The 18,369-nt window shown below is 44.2% G+C and overlaps 1 protein-coding gene across 2 annotated transcripts in view; it reads left to right on the top strand.

The window, feature by feature from the left end:
* trappc8 (trafficking protein particle complex subunit 8) overlaps positions 1 to 17,969 on the top strand; it is a 104,429-nt gene extending 86,460 nt beyond the window's left edge. For both annotated transcript variants that reach the window (XM_056276306.1, XM_056276305.1), the window contains exons 23-29: positions 5,031 to 5,099; positions 5,190 to 5,248; positions 9,412 to 9,618; positions 10,005 to 10,106; positions 14,053 to 14,195; positions 16,364 to 16,453; positions 16,738 to 17,969. In XM_056276306.1, the coding sequence (XP_056132281.1) occupies positions 5,031 to 5,099; positions 5,190 to 5,248; positions 9,412 to 9,618; positions 10,005 to 10,106; positions 14,053 to 14,195; positions 16,364 to 16,453; positions 16,738 to 16,978 (911 nt within the window). In that variant the 3' untranslated portion in view covers positions 16,979 to 17,969. The remainder of the gene's footprint in view (positions 1 to 5,030; positions 5,100 to 5,189; positions 5,249 to 9,411; positions 9,619 to 10,004; positions 10,107 to 14,052; positions 14,196 to 16,363; positions 16,454 to 16,737) is intronic.
* The last annotated feature ends 400 nt before the right edge of the window (positions 17,970 to 18,369 follow it).

The raw sequence follows: 18,369 nt of genomic DNA, 5'->3' as shown, positions 1-18,369 counted from the left end.
CCTAATCTCCGCCCCTTTTTCACATGATCTAATCAAAACTGACCAGTCCTAGGCTCCGCCCCTTTCCCACATGCTCTAATCACAATTGACCAATCCTAAGCTCCGCCCCTTTTTCATGTGCACTAAACATAACTGACCAATCCTAAGCTGCGCCCCCTTTTCACATGCTCTAATCAGAACTGACCAATCTTAAGCACAGCCCCTTTTTCATGTGCTCTAATCACAACTGAGCAGCTGCTGCTGGCGACCATGACCTCAGTCAGCGCTCCTCAGCCCTGTGTGGCTGAGCCGTACGTGTCTGACATGGGGCAGGGCTGGTGTTCAGCCAGGGAACCAGCGACTTTTTTCTTTAAGGAACTGGTCTGCATCTCCACTCATATAACCAGATGACTGTGTTAACCTGGTGTTGTTTGTACAACACAAATACAAAGCCTTACCGCAAGACAAAGCCCTGTATTAAAAACAACGTGGATACTGAAATGTTGCCGTCATCTCTCAGTAACTCTGGGGTGTTGGTGTACAGGAGTTGGTCCCGGGTCAGCTGTCAACCTAGGTGCCCAAAGTGCTTTGTTTTCAGTCATTTTTCTTTTGGTCAAAATTTAAAACTGTACTCACTGCTCATCCTTCGGGCTAGTCTGTAGTTATTTGTGATTGTTGCCAGGGGTGATGATCACAATGGTAGGTTTGGTGATTGCCTGATCAACGTCACAACGTTTCTAACATCTCACGACCGCTTTACTTTGATTTTGGATGCTGTCGCTGATCGAAAGTACAATGAGTCACAACACACCATGTCACCTACATTTAGTCGTCTGCTGTCAACACATGGAGGAAGAACACCAAGAGATAAATGCACCCGAGTATACGTTGTGTAGGCTACACAACGTATACTTAGTCAAAAATGTCATGACTAAACTCTGCTGTCGCGGTCTATTATTCCTCACATGTTTATACATTTTATCAGGGACATTGTCCTACATCAGAATCCAGTGGTGATGGGGTATTGGTGAGTGTGGTGGTGTTGATACAGGTGGTGACAATATGACCCCTGGCCTCAACATTACTGGTTCTTGGATTTTAGACTGGCAGGTAAACAGCCGGAATGGAGCAGTCCCTGCTGGCTGAGAACCAGCTTTTTGTGGTGGAAATGATTCAAGATGAGGTTCAGGAGTTTTTATATGTGCACATGATATCTTTATTAATGTGTTGATATATTTGCTACTCTGACACAGCAATCGATTTCCACTACCAGGTCAGAGATAGGCACTTGTTAACCTTAAGTGGCAGCATAAGATTTGAGTAGCTAAAAGAAAAAAATAAGTCGAGCTTGGACAACCTTGACCTCTCTTGAGGTCAAACCTTGGAGAATTACCATTTCTGAGTTTAATAGAACAATTAGAGTCACTGTATAATGTTTTGAGCATGGTGGTGCAGTGGTTAGTATGGTCGCCTCACAGCAAGAATGTCCTGGGTTCGAGCCCCGGGGCAGTCCAACCTCAGGGGTCGTCCCAGGTCGTCCTCTGTGTGGAGTTTGCATGTTCTCCCCGTGTCTGTGTGGGTTTCCTCCGGGGGCTCCGGTTTCCTCCCACAGTCCAAAGACATGTAGATCAGATGAATCGGCCATACTGAATTGTCCCTAGGTGTGTGTGTGTGTGTGTGTGTGTGTGTGTGTGTGTGTGTTTGTGTTTGCGTGCGTGCGCACGCACGTGTGCGCCCTGTGTTGGCCTTGCGGCCTGTCCAGGGTGTCTCCCCGTCTGCCGCCCAATAACTGCTGGGATAGGTTCCAGCATGGTCGTCTTGGGCTCCCCTTGCCACCAGATCCCACCTTCTCACAGTGAAGAAGTGCTGCTGGGACATGCGCACCCCCAACAACACTCTAAATAATCTCTTTGTGCAGGTATCCACCTCTGCCTCGGTGAGACCAGCAACCTGAATATGGATCAAAGTCTGGCGGCGATGGGGTGTCTGGTGACGGGAGCAGGTATGAATGCACTGGAAGCTCCTATTCAGACCCCTGCACGCCAGCGGCACAGGGCTATTCATGGTCACCAGCAACTGGGTTTGAGTTGCAGCTGCTCTCGGCAGGCCCCTGTGTGTCTGAGCAGCCCTATTTAGGAGCCACACTGCTCACCCCAACTGGGGAGGGACCTAGAAAAGGTGGCCTAAACATTGCCCACTCAAAACATCCTGGATAGGCTACCGCACCTGTCGGGACATTCCACTCTGCGGTCGAAATAAACAAAAAGAAAATAATTCCCTTTAAACTGGCAACATGGAACATCAGAACTCTGCTGGACGTTAATGCCGAAAGACCTCAGCGAAGAACTGCACTCATTGCAGCGGAACTCAACCGCTACAATGTTGACATCGCTAAACTCAGTGACACCAGGTTCCTGGATGAAGGCTCCCTGAAGGAGGACACCTACACCTTCTTCTGGAAGGGATACCCTGCAGGAGGAAAACATCAGCATGGTGTGGGATTTGCATTAAAAAACATCCTCCTACCAAGACTCACTGAAACAAAGCAAAGTAAGCAAAGTAAGTGTGTGGGCCCTGTGTTGGCCTGGTGGCCTGTCCAGGGTGTCTCCCCGTCTGCCACCCAATGACTGCTGGGATAGGCTCCAGCATCCCTGAGAGCAGGATAAGCGGTTTGGATAATGGACAGATGGCAGCATAAGAGCAATACTGATTATCTTCACTTCCAGTGACGACTGATAGAGCTTTTCCCTTTTCTGTTGAGTGACTTAGCTGAATTTGTTTTCTTAGTTTAGTTGAATTTGTTTTCTTAGTTTTGTTGTAGTATTGGCAACACTAACACAGGGTGGGTGGAATCAATGTGGATCGGTGCTTTTTGCAGCCAGTTATGCACTCGTTGGCAAGATGGGAAGACATGACTGATTTGCTTATCATTAAATTTGGGGATAGGATGGTGAAACGGTAGCTCCTATTGCAAATAGCCACACATACATATACACTACCGTTCAAAAGTTTGGGATCACATTGAAATGTCCATATTTTTGAAGGAAAAGCACTGTACTTTTCAATGAAGATAACTTTAAACTAGTCTTAACTTTAAAGAAATACACTCTATACATTGCTAATGTGGTAAATGACTATTCTAGCTGCAAATGTCTGGTTTTTGGTGCAATATCTACATAGGTGTATAGAGGCCCATTTCAAGCAACTATCACTCCAGTGTTCTAATGGTACAATGTGTTTGCTCATTGGCTCAGAAGGCTAATTGATGATTAGAAAACCCTTGTGCAATCATGTTCACACATCTGAAAACAGTTTAGCTCGTTACAGAAGCTACAAAACTGACCTTCCTTTGAGCAGATTGAGTTTCTGGAGCATCACATTTGTGGGGTCAATTAAACGCTCAAAATGGCCAGAAAAAGAGAACTTTCATCTGAAACTTGACAGTCTATTCTTGTTCTTAGAAATGAAGGCTATTCCATGCGAGAAATTGCTAAGAAATTGAAGATTTCCTACACCGGTGTGTACTACTCCCTTCAGAGGACAGCACAAACAGGCTCTAACCAGAGTAGAAAAAGAAGTGGGAGGCCGCGTTGCACAACTGAGCAAGAAGATAAGTACATTAGAGTCTCTAGTTTGAGAAACAGACGCCTCACAAGTCCCCAACTGGCATCTTCATTAAATAGTACCCGCAAAACACCAGTGTCAACATCTACAGTGAAGAGGCGGCTGCGGGATTCTGGGCTTCAGGGCAGAGTGGCAAAGAAAAAGCCATATCTGAGACTGACCAATAAAAGAAAAAGATTAAGATGGGCAAAAGAACACAGACATTGGACAGAGGAAGACTGGAAAAAAGTGTTGTGGACGGATGAATCCAAGTTTGAGGTGTTTGGATCACAAAGAAGAACGTTTGTGAGACGCAGAACAAATGAAAAGATGCTGGAAGAATGCCTGACGCCATCTGTTAAGCATGGTGGAGGTAATGTGATGGTCTGGGGTTGCTTTGGTGCTGGTAAGGTGGGAGATTTGTACAGGGTAAAAGGGATTCTGAATAAGGAAGGCTATCACTCCATTTTGCAACGCCATGCCATACCCAGTGGACAGCGCTTGATTGGAGCCAATTTCATCCTACAACAGGACAATGACCCTAAACACACCTCCAAATTGTGCAAGAACTATTTAGAGCAGAAGCAGGCAGCTGGTATTCTATCGGTAATGGAGTGGCCAGCGCAGTCACCAGTCTGAACCCCATTGAGCTGTTGTGGGAGCAGCTTGACCGTATGGTACGCAAGAAGTGCCCATCCAACCAATCCAACTTGTGGGAGCTGCTTCTGGAAGCGTGGGGTGCAATTTCTCCAGATTACCTCAACAAATTAACAGCTAGAATGCCAAAGGTCTGCAATGCTGTAATTGCTGCAAATGGAGGATTCTTTGACAAAAGCAAAGTTTGATGTAAAAAAAATCTTATTTCAAATACAAATCATTATTTCTAACCTTGTCAATGTCTTGACTCTATTTTCTATTCATTTCACAACATATGGTGGTGAATAAGTGTGACTTTTCATGGAAAACACAAAATTGTTTGGGTGATCCCAAACTTTTGAACGGTAGTGTATAAGTGTTGAATTTATGACCAGAGATGATTAGGTTGATCAGTACAGTAACACAAAATATTTAATTACCCTTTTCGAGCTGCAATTAATGATTAATTTTAGCTCTGAAAGGATTATTTAATATTTTTTTGTCATTTCCATGATGTGCTTGGGTTTTATTTCGCCAGCTTCTGCTTTTATTTTATAGCTCATAAAAGGTACTCAAATATGTTGTGTCATTTAACAACATGTTTGGGTTTTGTTTTGCCAGCATTTACCTGCGTGCAGCTTTAAGGACTTAAGCAGCTGGTCTTCATGTGCACATGGTCGGCAGGAAAACCGCTGCACCGAAAAGCCAGCCAGGCTATTTAAAAGCAAAATGGAAATGTTTCTTCATTTAAATTAAAACTCCTATTTAATGAAGAGTTTGCCTTCAATTTAATTTGTTCTGTCCTTCACCAGAGTACAAACTCACGAGCAGAGAAAGAACCAAGCTGTGCTTCAGAGCCACGCGGTGTAAACCCAGCCAAGGTACCGTCACACTCGCAGACCATGTAGGACAACTTTAATCAGCCTCATGTCTGTAAACCAGGACTGATCTGTGTGTCTGTTGTTCCCCAGCCCCCTCTCATGCTGTAGAGAAATACATTTTTGCAGACCTTAACCTGGGTAATGAACGGGTAAGTTAAACATTACTTTCCTTAGTACAAAGAGATGCCATTTGTGTTACTTTCCATTTCTTACACAATCCTGACAGTACTACTTTGCACATAATTTCTGTTTAATGTGGTGAAGGCATGGAGCACGCAATTTCATGTGGAGGGTTGGAGGTATAGGGGATTGTATTGCAGCGTTCCATGTAATAACATAGGTTTGATTCCTGGCAAATGAACATGCCACTGTAAAATCATCATCCTGTGCATGGGCCACGATTAGCATAATTTAAAAGTTAGATTTGTTACGGGTCTATTGGGTGATCATTTTAATCTGTCCAATATATCCACAGAGACTGAAATCTGTTTTTTTTTAACTGTGTAGATCATTTTATGAGTTCAAAAATGCAAAACAATGAATTTGTTTAAAAAAAGTGACTTTAAGTGACTTTTTAATTATCGCGAGCCCCTTTCAAAGATAATCATCAATAATGATGTTCTGGTGACAGTCGAGGTTCATGGGACAAAATTTGACACCACTAAAGCTACAAAAAAAATACTAAATTTGTAGCATTATTGGAAGAAACCCCATGTTTAAATCAAAGGTCTTTTTAAAAAATAGTACTGTTTCCTTAAGGACTGTGATTTGTGAGTATGATTTTGGTAAAGCCTAATCATTGAGATTTCTGTGTAAACTCTGGTAAAGAATGAGCCTGTGGTGGAGGTTGGAGGAGGCGCTAGCCAAACAGTCCTGATCTACCACCCACCAACACCACCAGTTTGTGCACGAGGAATGGACGTGGTCACTCTGAAAGTAACCAGCTAATTAGAAAACCAGCTAATTGGCTTTGAAACAATGGATATTTTACTGTTGGCGGGATAAACAGGTGCCCAGAGAAACATTGATTTTTTTTCACTGATGCCCGCTTGTGTTGCATTCAGTTAGGATACATGTCTGTGAATGTTCTCATTCATCCAGGTCATGGTTATCCAAAGGAGTTGAATCGAGTGCAACTGGACTTGGTATATATCCGTGAAGACGTTTCGCCTCTAATCCAAGAGGCTTCCTCAGTTCGTGCCTTTCTGACTAGACCAAGCTAGTCTGACTGGCTGGTGATGAGACTCAGAATTTATCCTCTAGGAGTCGTTGTCAGAGCTATAGATGTCCATGCCTCTTTGTGTCCCGATGTTTACCAACGCCTGTCGCTAACAGAGCCATAGATATGCGTGGCTCTCCTGTGCTCCAATGTCCAGCCGCACCCGTCGCCATCGGAGTTATTGATTTGCATTTGTTTAGCAGCGACGGTCGTTGGGGGTGTTAGTTTCGACTTCATTATTCAGTGGACATGAGAGTCGTTGGAGCCGTTAGTGACCAACTGTTGTTCTTGGAGGCTAGGCTTCTTGAGTCTCCTGGGTAGAGATGAAAGGACGGCATTGTAAGTGGGAGATAGGTGGTGTCGCAGACCTGGTTTTTCCAGTTTCACATAGATGGCTTCCTTCACCCCTCTTTCAAACCATCTATCTTCTCTGTCCAAAATGTGTGCGTTGCTGTCCTCAAAGGAGTGTGTCTTCTCCTTTAGGTGTAGATAGACTGCTGAGTCTTGTCCTGAGGAGTTTGGCCTTCTGTGTTGGGCCATCCGTTTGTGTAATGGTTGTTTGGTTTCTCCTATGTATAGGTCAGTGCAATCCTCATTGCATTGTACAGCATACACCAGATTGCTTTTTTGGGTGTGTGGTACACGGTCTTTGGGATGAACCAGTCTTTGTCGGAGTGTGTTGCTGGGTTTGAAGTATACCGGGATGCGGTGTTTGTTGAAAATTCTCCTGAGTTTTTTGGAGACCCCAGAAACATACGGGATGACTGTGCTATTCCTTCTGTTCCTTTTCTCCTCATTGCTCACCTGGTTGGTCTTTTTGGAACATGTTGCAGTTTTCACAGAGGTCCAACTGGGGTAGCCGCAGGTTTTTAAAGCTCCCCTCAGGTGTTTGTGTTCTTGTCGTTGGGCCTGAGTGCTGCTGGGCTCATTGTCAGCTCTGTTTTGCAAAGTTCTGATGACGCTCAGTTTGTGTTCCAGAGGGTGGTGTGAGTCAAAAAGTAGATATTGGTCTGTGTGTGTAGGTTTCCTGTAAACCCCAATGTGGAGGCTCCTGTCTTCCCCAATGTGGACGTCACAGTCCAAGAAGGGCAAACTGTTGTTCTTTACGTCTTCCCTTGTGAACTTAATGTTCTTGTCCACTGAGTTGATGTGTTGGTAAACGCTTGCACCTCTTGTGTTAGGATTTTGACCCATGTGTCGTCCACATATCTGGACCAGTGGCTCGGAGGTGTTACTCTGAAGGACTTCAGGGCCCTGAACTCCTTTTCAACAAACACCGCATCCCGGTATACTTCAAACCCAGCAACACACTCCGACAAAGACTGGTTCATCCCAAAGACCGTGTACCACACACCCAAAAAAGCAATCTGGTGTATGCTGTACAATGCAATGAGGTTTGCACTGACCTATACATAGGAGAAACCAAACAACCACTACACAAACGGATGGCCCAACACTGAAGGCCAAACTCCTCAAGACAAGACTCAGCAGTCTATCTACACCTAAAGGAGAAGACACCCTCCTTTGAGGACAGCAACGTACACATTTTGGACAGAGAAGATAGATGGTTTGAAAGAGGGGAGATATGCGAAACTGGAAAAACCATCCCTCAACAGAGGAGGAGGTCTGCCACACCACCTATCTCCCACTTACAATGCCGTCCTTTCATCTCTACCCAGGAGACTCAAGAAGCCTAGCCTCCAAGAGCAACAGTCGGTCACTAACGGCTGCAACGACTCTCATGACCACTGAATAATGAAGTCGAAACTAACACCGCCAACGACAGTTGCTGCTAAACAAATGCAAATCAATAGCTCCGATGGCGACCGGCGTGGCTGGACATCGGAGCACAGGAGAGCCACGCATATCAATAGCTCCGATAACGACGGGCGCGGCCAAACATCGGTACACAAAAGAGCCACTCATATCTATGGCTCTGTTAGTGACGGGCGTTGGTAAACATCGGGACACAAAGAGCCATGGACATCTATAGCTCTGACAACGACTCCAAGAGGATAAATTCTGAGTCTCATCACCAGCCAGTCAGACTAGCTTGGTCTAGTCAGAAAGGCACGAACTGAGGAAGCCTCTTGGATGAGAGGCGAAACATCTTCATGGATATATACCAAGTCCAGTTGCACTTGATTCAACTCCTTTGGACAGTTAGGATACAGTGTAACATTCAGTTAGGTCAGTGTAACATTCAGTTAGGACACAGTTTAACATTCAGTTAGGACATAGTGTAACATCCAGTTAGGACACAGTGTAACATTCAGTTAGGACAGTGTACCATTCACTTAGGATACAGTGTAACATTCAGTTAGGATACAGTGTAACATTCAGTTAGGACACTGTAACATTCAGTTAGGACACGGTGTAACATTCACTTAGGATACAGTGTAACACTTACGATTTTGTCGTTTGTCCTTTTGTGTTATTTGAACATCGTCTGGACGATGTGTCCCCAGTCTCTTCACTTCCAAATATTCCCCCAAAGACATTGAAGAAAATGAATGATAAGTAAATATTCCACCTCGTTCATACTAACGCCCGTGCTCACCTTCCCCTCCCCCACCTCACTGTACCGTCACTCTCTACGTCCGCTGTCACTGGTCAGAAGTCAGCGGCCCGAGGACTGAATGAATGTAGCCCAAATGATCAGCAAATTAAGGGAGCATGTCAACGACTGTCACTCACTCACTACAAAGATGAATGGAAGCTGATGCTGCTGTGTTTGAAAAATAAACCCATTCAGATATGTCCCATTTGTCTTGTGACTGTTTGGTGCTGTTGCTGCTCCGGGCTACAACAGTCTGTTCAGAGTCGTTTTTAACAATAACTTTCTCATCTGTATTGTAAAAGCTAGGGAGGGCTTAGCCCTGTTAGCCCAGCTATACCAGCTGCTCCTGGTTAGGATGGTTGGTTATGTGTGATGCCTGTCTTGTCTGTGGCCAGTGATGACTGGATATAAACGCTGTCCGTGTACAATCCCATGTGTTGAGTTCTGCATCACATCTACCTTTTTTAGGTCATTGAATAACAAAAATATCGTTGAATAAACATTTACCATCACCTCTTTCTCCTCTCCCCCAGATCATCAGTTCCACAACTCCATGTGGAGACTTTTTCTTGCGTTGTTGTCAAACCCCAGAGTCATCGCGAGACAGCGTGGCGGCAGCTGGGACCTTACCACAGTCCAGGAGTCATGGACACCTCCCAGCTACAGACCGGACCAGTGACATTGCAAACATAATTAAGAAATGTAATGAAGTGGACCTTGACATCGTTGTGCTTTGGAAGGTATGGGGAGTTGGATGGCTGTGCTAAAAATCTGTATCATACACATGACACATGTCCGTTGTGAATTATGATAAGTCTTATTTTGAGGCTGAAATAATTTGCAGTACTTCTTATTGTAGATGTCAATATTGTTTTTGCCTACTGCAACTGTAGATCTAAAAGGGCTATCTTATCACTGTATTCTGACTGATGTGCCAGTTTATTATCTTTTAACTGTCTCATTGGCTGCAGGTAGGCATCACTCTAGCAGATTTCCCGTTTCAGCTAACTGTCTAATAATGCTACCAGGTTTACCATTTCTTATCTGAGTCACACAGAAGACAGTTCAGAGTCAGTGTTGCAAGCGTCATAACAGGCTAGATGGTGCTATCTCTCTGACTCAACAGGCCTTTGTTGTTGAGGACAACAAGCAATTGATTTTAGAGGGCCAGTTCCATGTGGCACTGCAGACCATTGGCAAGGAGACCTACTCCCTAACTCACAGAGAGGTATGTGTACGAGTCATACACTAACTCACAGAGAGGTCTGTATACAAGTCATACACTAACTGACAGAGAGGTCTGTATACAAGTTATACACTAACTCACAGAGAGTTCTGTATACAAGTCATACACTAACTCAGAGAGAGGTATGTACAGGTGCATCTCAAAAAATTGGAATATTGTGGAAAAGTTCATTATTTTCCATAATTTAATTCAACAAGTTAAACTTTCATATATTCTAGATTCATTACACATAAAGTGAAATATGTCAAGCCTTTTTTTTGTTTGCTTTAATCTTGATGATTACGACTTACAGCTCATGAAAATCAAAAATCCAGTATCTTAAAATATTAGAATATTACAGAAGACCAATCAAAAAAGGGATTTATAATACAGAAATGTCGACCTTCTGAAAAGTATGTTCATTTATGCACTCAATACTTGGTCGGGGCTCCTTTTGCACGTATTACTGCATCAATGCGGTGTGGCATGGAGGCGATCAGCCTGTGGTACTGCTGAGGTGTTATGGAAGCCCAGGTTGCTTTGATAGCGGCCTTCAGCTCGTCTGCATTGTTGGGTCTGGTGTCTCTTATCTTCCTCTCGACAATACCCCATAAGCCACAGTAGGTCATTGCTGAAAGGGCTGGGCGTTCGCAGAGTATTGTATCAAAGCATATCCATGGAAAGTTGACTGGAAGGGAAAAGTGTTGTAGGAAAAGGTGCACAAGCAACAGGGATGACCACAACCTTGAGACGATTGTCAAGCAAGGCCGATTCAAGAACTTGGGGGAGCTTCACAAGGAGTGGACTGAGGTTGGAGTCAGTGTATCAAGAGTCACCACGCTCAGAAATGCCCAGGAACTGGGCTACAAGTGTCGCATTCCTAGTGTCAAGCCACTCCTGAACCAGAGACAACGTCAGAAGCGTCTTACCTGGGCTAAGGAGAAAAAGAACTGGACTGTTGGTCATTTGTCCAAAATCCTCTTTTCAGATGAAAGTAAATGTTGCATTTCATTTGGAAATCAAGGTCCCAGAGCCTGGAGGAAGAGTGGAGAGGCACAGAATCCAAGTTGCTTGAAGTCCAGTATGAAGTTTCCACAGTCAGTGATGATTTGGGTTGCCATGTCATCTGCTGGTGTTGGTTCACTGTGTTTCATCAAGCCCAGGGTCAACGCAGCCATCTGCCAGGAGATTTTAGAGCACTTCATGCTTCCGTCTGCTGACAGGCTTTATAGAGATGCTGATTTCATTTTCCAGCAGGCCTTGGCACCTGCCCACAGTGCCACAACTAACATGGTATTACTGTGCTTGATTGGCCAGTCAACTCACCTGACCCGAACTCCATAGAGAATCTATAGGGTATTGTCAAGAGGAAGACGAGAGACACCAGACCCAACAATGCAGACAAGCTGAAGGCCACTATCAAAGCAACCTGGGCTTCCATAACACCTCAGCAGTGCCACAGGCTGACTGCTTCCATGCCACGCCGCATTGATGCTGTAATCGTGCAAAAGGGGCCCCGACCAAGTATTGAGCGCATACATGAACACACTTTTCAGAAGTTCGACATTTCTATATTATAAATCCTTTTTTTGATTGGTCTTCTGTAATGTTCTAATATTTTGAGATACTGGATTTTTGATTTTCATGAGCTGTAAGCCGTAATCATCAAGATTAAAACAAACAAGGCTTGACATATTTTACTTTATGTGTAATGAATCTAGAATATATGAAAGTTTCACTTTTTGAATTAAATTACGAAATATAATGAACTTTTCCACAATGTCCTAATTTTTTGAGATGCACCTGTATACAAGTCATACACTAACTCACAGAGAGGCATGTGTACAAGTCACACTGACTCACAGAGGTATGTATACAAGTCATACACTAACTCACAGAGAGGTATATATACAAGTCATACACTGACTCACAGAGACGTCTGTATACAAGTCATACACTAACTCAAAGAGAAGTATGTATACAAGTCATACACTAACTCACAGAGAAGTCTGTATACAAGTCATACACTAACTCACAGAGAGGCATGTGTACAAGTCATACACTAAGTCACAGAGAGAGGTATGTATACAAGTCATACACTAACAGAGAGGAATGTGTACAAGTCATACACTAAGTCACAGAGAGTTCTGTGTACAAGTCACACTAACTCACAGAGAGGTATGTATACAAGTAATACACTAACTCACAGAGAGGCGTGTGTACAAGTCATACACTAACTCACAGAGAGGTGAGTTAGTGTATGACTGTGACTTAGTGTATACAAGTAATACACTAACTCACAGAGAGGTGTATATATACAAGTCATACACTAAGTCACAGAGAGATCTGTATACAAGTCGTACACTAACTCACAGAGAGGTCTGTATACAAGTCATACACTAAGTCACAGAAAGGTCTGTATACAAGTCATATGCTAAGTCATACACTAAGTCACAGAGAGGTCTGTATACAAGTCATATACTAAATCACAGAGAGGGCTGTATACAATTCATACACTAACTTACAGAGAGGTCTGTATACAAGTCATACACTAAGTCACAGAGAGGTCTGTATACAAGTCATATACTCAGTCACAGAGAGGTCTGTATACAAGTCATACACTAAGTCATACACTAAATCACAAAGAGGTCGGTATACAAGTCCTACACTAAGTCACAGAAAGGTCTGTATACAAGTCATGCACTAAGTCACAGAAAGGTCTATACAAGTCCTACATAAGTTACAGAAAGGTGTGTATACAAGTCATACACTAAATCAAAGAGAGGTCTGTATACAAGTCATATACTAAGTCACAGAGAGGGCTGTATACAATTCATACACTAACTTACAGAGAGGTCTGTATACAAGTCATACACTAAGTCACAGAGAGGTCTGTATACAAGTCATACACTAAGTCACAGAGAGGTCTATACAAGTCATACACTAAGTCACAGAGAGGTCTATACAAGTCATACACTAAGTCACAGAGCGGTCTATACAAGTCATACACTAAGTCACAGAGAGGTCTATACAAGTCATACACTAAGTCACAGAGCGGTCTATACAAGTCATACACTAAGTCACAGAGAGGTCTATACAAGTCATACACTAAGTCACAGAGCGGTCTATACAAGTCATACACTAAGTCACAGAGAGGTCTATACAAGTCATACACTAAGTCACAGAGCGGTCTATACAAGTCATACACTAAGTCACAGAGCGGTCTGTATATAAGTCATACACTAACTTACAGAGAGGTCTGTATACAAGTCATACACTAAGTCACAGAAAGGTCTATATACAAGTCCTACGCTAAGTCCTACACTGGGGTGGGAGTTTGCTACAAACCCTTGTTGAAGGAAGCATGATATAAATGTGCAGGCTGGAGTATGTGTGTAGTCAAACATTTGGTTGGGGTGCGTTGTTAGTGCGTGTTTAAAACAACATACGTAAAAATGGTTTAAGGAAGAAGGTTAAAGGTTTAAAGTAGAAGGTATCATTTTCTCAAGCAGGGAGAGTAAATCTGACTCGTGCAGGAGTGGGATAGGACGAGAGAGAGAGTCCACGGGAACAAGAGGTACGGGAATAATAATTCAACAGGGCTCATTAAAAGCCTTGAACAGTCAGTAAGTTTGAAAATATAAGTTCGAGGCCCTGGAAAAGTTTGGGAATATAACAACTGTGGAAAAGTCATGGAAATCCAACTAAAGCAGCATCAACTATGTTAAAGACTGGTTGACCAGTTAAACAGATAACAGCGGGTGGAGCCATTGCAACAGGGCTCTAGGATTTGTGTGTTGTGCATGCAGCAGTTGTCAGTATGTTACATGTGCGTCTCCAGGCTGGTTCTTGTAGGCTTGTTCCTGGTTAAAAAAAAAAATTGGATCCATTTGCCAGTACAACCATTTAATGGCTGTTGCTTTGTCCCATATGTTGTGTTGTTGTGAAGGAGGCCCAAGAAATGGTACTGCTCAAGTTCAAGTCGGAGTTGACCCCTCCAGTGATCCAACCATCTGTAGACCAACTGTCCAACCTCGTGACAACCAACCTTCACTATCCTGAAACGTACAGTCACCCATTTATGCTGGAAAGGTAAGGCACACGCACACGCACACACACACACACACACAAACTACACTGTTCAGCAACATTTCTTTCTCTGATATTAAACAACTGCAGCACAAACACACATACACACTTTGGCATCATGCTGCCATTCACTGTGTCTGCTCATACCAACTGACCCAAATGTCTTTGCCACTTGACAGTAAAAATAAGAGTTCTGTCCCCCGTACAGATCACTCTAGCTGCCTGCAGGCTTCCTGTACAGACTGCTCTAGCCGCCTGCAGGCTTCCTGTACAGACCGCTCTAGCCGCCTGCAGGCTTCCTGTACAGACCGCTCTAGCCGCATGCAGGCTTCCTGTACAGACCGCTCTAGCCGCCTGCAGGCTTCCTGTACAGACCGCTCTAGCCGCCTGCAGGCTTCCTGTACAGACCGCTCTAGCCGCCTGCAGGCTTCCTGTACAGACCGCTCTAGCCGCCTGCAGGCTTCCTGTACAGACCGCTCTAGCCGCCTGCAGGCTTCCTGTACAGACCGCTCTAGCCGTCCATTAGAAATAAAGGCAGATAGGCCTTTGGCCGGTTAGATGAGGTCTGGAAATGACCAGATAAGATGTACATTTTACATTTCTCCACAAATATAACAGCAGACTAAAATTTAAAGATAATTTTAACCCCCTCCATGATGGTCCCAAATGATGGTAAATTATACTTGTCTTATCATAGTTTTATTTATTTATTGTTGGTTTTGGCTTGATATGCAGAGCTGTAGCAACAACAGAGGTATAAAGTTGATCAACCACAGCATGAAGATATGGGGAAGAGTATAGAAGCTAGGTTAAGAGGAGAGATGACGACCAGCGAGCAGCAGTATGGTTTCATGTCATGAAAGAGCACCACAGATGAGATGTTTTCTTTGAGAATGTTGATGGAGAAGTATAGAGAAGGACAGAAGGAGTTACATTGTGTCTTTGTGGATTCAGAGAAAGCACATGACAGAGTGCCGAGAGAGGAGGTGTGGTATTGTATGAGGAAGTTGGGAGTTGCAGAGAAGTATGTAGGAGTGGTGCAGGATATGTATGAGGGCAGTGTGACAGTGGTGAGGTGTGTGGTTGGAGTGACAGATGGGTTCAAGGTGGAGGTGGGATTACATCAAGGATCGGCTCTGAGCCCTTTCTTGTTTGCAATGGTGATGGACAGGTTGACGGACGAGATCAGGCAGGAGTCTCCGTGGACTATCCTGTTTGCAGATGACATTGTGATCTGTAGCGAGAGTAGGGTGCAGGTTGAGGAGAGCCTGGAGTGGTGGAGGTATGCACTGGAGAGAAGAGAAATGAAAGTCAGTAGGAGTAAGATGGAATACATATGTGTGAATGAGAGGGAGGACAGCAGAATGGTGAGGATGCAAGGAGTGGAGGTGACGAAGGTGTATGAGTTTAAATACTTGGGGTCAACTGTCCAAAGAGACGGGGAGTGCAGAAGAGAGGTGAAGAAGAGAGTGCAGGCAGGGTGGAGTGGGTGGAGAAGAGTGTCAGGAGTGATGTGTGACAGAAGGGTACCAGCAAAAGTTAAAGGGAAGGTTTACAAGATGGTTGTGAGACCAGCTATGTTATATGGTTTGGAAACAGTGACACTGATGAAAAGACAGGAGGCGGAGCTGGAGGTGGCAGAGTTGAAGATGATAAGATTTTAACTGGGAGTGACGAAGAAGGACAGGGTTAGGTACGAGTGTATTAGAGGGACAGCTCAGGTTGGACGGTTTGGAGACAAAGCGAGAGAGGCAAGATTGAGATGGTGTGGACATGTGTGGAGGAGAGATGCTGGGTATATTGGGAGAAGGATGCTGAATATGGAGCTGCCAGGAAAGAGGAGAAGAGGAAGGCCAAAGAGGAGGTTTATGGATGTGGTGAAAGAGGACATGCAGGTGGCTGGTGTGACAGAGGAAGATGCAGAGGACAGGAAGAGATGGAAACGGATAATCCACTGTGGCGCCCCCTAACAGGAGTAGCTGAAAGGAGAAAAAGATTGTCATTTGTGATTCATTCTCGGAAAAGTTGAAAACTGTTAGCGATGTCTGGCTTTTTCAGTAAACCAAGCATTTCTAGCCCAGATAAGCTTAGGTAAACGTAGTACATGCTTGGAAAAGCTGGTAAGTGTGCTAAGTAATGTAAGACCTGTCTCTCATACTCTTTTTGTCAAGACTCTGCGTGGTGCCCGTCACTCTTACTCTGTCCAACTGCTCCTTGGCTCAAGTTGATGTCATCATTGACCTAGGACACAAAATCATTAGGTATGTCCTCTCATATTCTACGTATGTATGTAGACTTGATGTAATTTTTCTCTCTTATCAGTATCATGGCCAAAGTGGAGTGGATCTCCTCGTCTTCGTTTCAGTGATCTAATTGAATGTTGTGCTCTCAAAATCAGTGTGGACAAATGTTTACTACAGCTGCATCTCAAATTTATTTTTCTCTCTCTATCCCATCTTCCTTAACTTTACCTTTATCTCTGTCCTATATCTCTCCCCAACAACTATCTGTCTACCCATTTCCTCTGTTGCCCCTGTCCCCCCAGTTCTGAGTCTGTTGTGGTCCACAGCTCGTTCACTTGGCTAGGCCAGAGCCAGTACAAGCTGCAGCTTAAGGTTCAGGAAGTGTTGCACCTGCCGCTGCAAGCCTGCTTTCTGCACACGGGGGTGTTCAACCTGAGCATACCCTGCATCTTGGCCAAGCCAACTCACCAAGGCACCATATATGAGACGAGTCAACAGACGGCCAGTCCAGCGCTCATTATCATCAACAACATCTCAGCCTGAGAAGCCTCTCGTCCTGAACATCAGGACCACATGAAGACCCACAGCAATTAAACATCCGACAGACATGAGAACTCATGAGGACATTATAGCCACTGTGTATGAACCAGGTTTGCACCTTTAATGGATGGCTGTTGACTGGGCCTTGCTGCACATTTCCTTATACTGGAACTCTGCTCTTCTCACTATAAACACCCCACACCACAAGGCAGGGAAGCCAGCAGCTTTGTACCTGATAATGAGGTGGAAAGAGACCAATGTAAAGACTTGCATTTGGAAAAAACAAAACTTGACTCTTGAAGAAGGTCACTTGAGGTAGTAGATGTAGTGGTATGATGATGATGATGATTAACGGACATCTAGTATTAGGCCTCTGCAGCTAAACATCGTTTCATTGGAGCAGCATTTTTTCTATACATGGCTCTGATAGTGGAGGTCTCCACGTCACCAGCCTCCAACCTGCTCTTCTCATCTCCTATCTAAATGTTATCTCACCCACACCTTCTGGACCTCACATTTCCTCCTGTGGTGGTGTTTACCACACGACAGACTGTATTTTCCTTTTCTAGTGCCGGGATAAACATGAACAGTTTATTTCCTGCCACACTTCACTTTCAGATAGGACTTCACCTCCAGCCCTTGCCAGTCGGGCCCTTCGCAGGTGGACTGGTGAAGCCTGACTGACTCTGTCCAACTGATCCTTGATACTTCCCACTGACGTGTCTGTTGTTGTCTTTCTGCCTCACTGTTGGCATGTCCAGTAGACTACGGTGTCCTGACATGCACTCATCCAATTTTCTACAAACTGAGCACAATGGTCTCTCTGGACTCCACCCCCACAAACTACTACCCACCCACGTTTGATCTCTATCTTGTGATGAAGCTGTTCTATGTATTACTAAATGGATTTTCTCAAAACCACGTGTTATATTCCTATCACTAATTGAGTGTAAATAGTAAATAAATATGTAACCAATGACATGCTTTAAGATGTCCTCCAGATGATGTCCATTGTAGAGAATTCTTTGTGGACAGGATTTGAAAGGTACAGAAAGTTATTTGAAGAAACACTCACAGTGTTCACTTTATCAGGTACACCTGCCCATTAACGCAAATACCCAAACGTTGAATCCCACGGCTGCAGACACATGAAGCATGCAGACCTGCTCACAAGCCGAACTGGTTCCAGCAAACATTAGAATGGACGCAGGACCTCAGAGACTTGGACCATGGCATGACTGTGGGTGCCAGACATGGTGGCTGCAGCAACTCAGAAACTGTTGATCTGCTGGGATTTTCACACACACCAGTCTCTGAAGTTTACAGAGACTGGTGTGTGAAAATCCAGTGAGCAGCAATTCTGCAGGCAAAAACCCTTTTTAAAGAGAGAAGTT

The sequence above is a fragment of the Lampris incognitus genome, chromosome 3 (genome assembly GCF_029633865.1).
Source record: "Lampris incognitus isolate fLamInc1 chromosome 3, fLamInc1.hap2, whole genome shotgun sequence".
Classification (NCBI taxonomy): Eukaryota; Metazoa; Chordata; class Actinopteri; order Lampriformes; family Lampridae; genus Lampris; species Lampris incognitus.
Note: the sequence above shows the minus strand (reverse complement) of the source record. Positions and strands in the feature narration are given on the sequence as shown.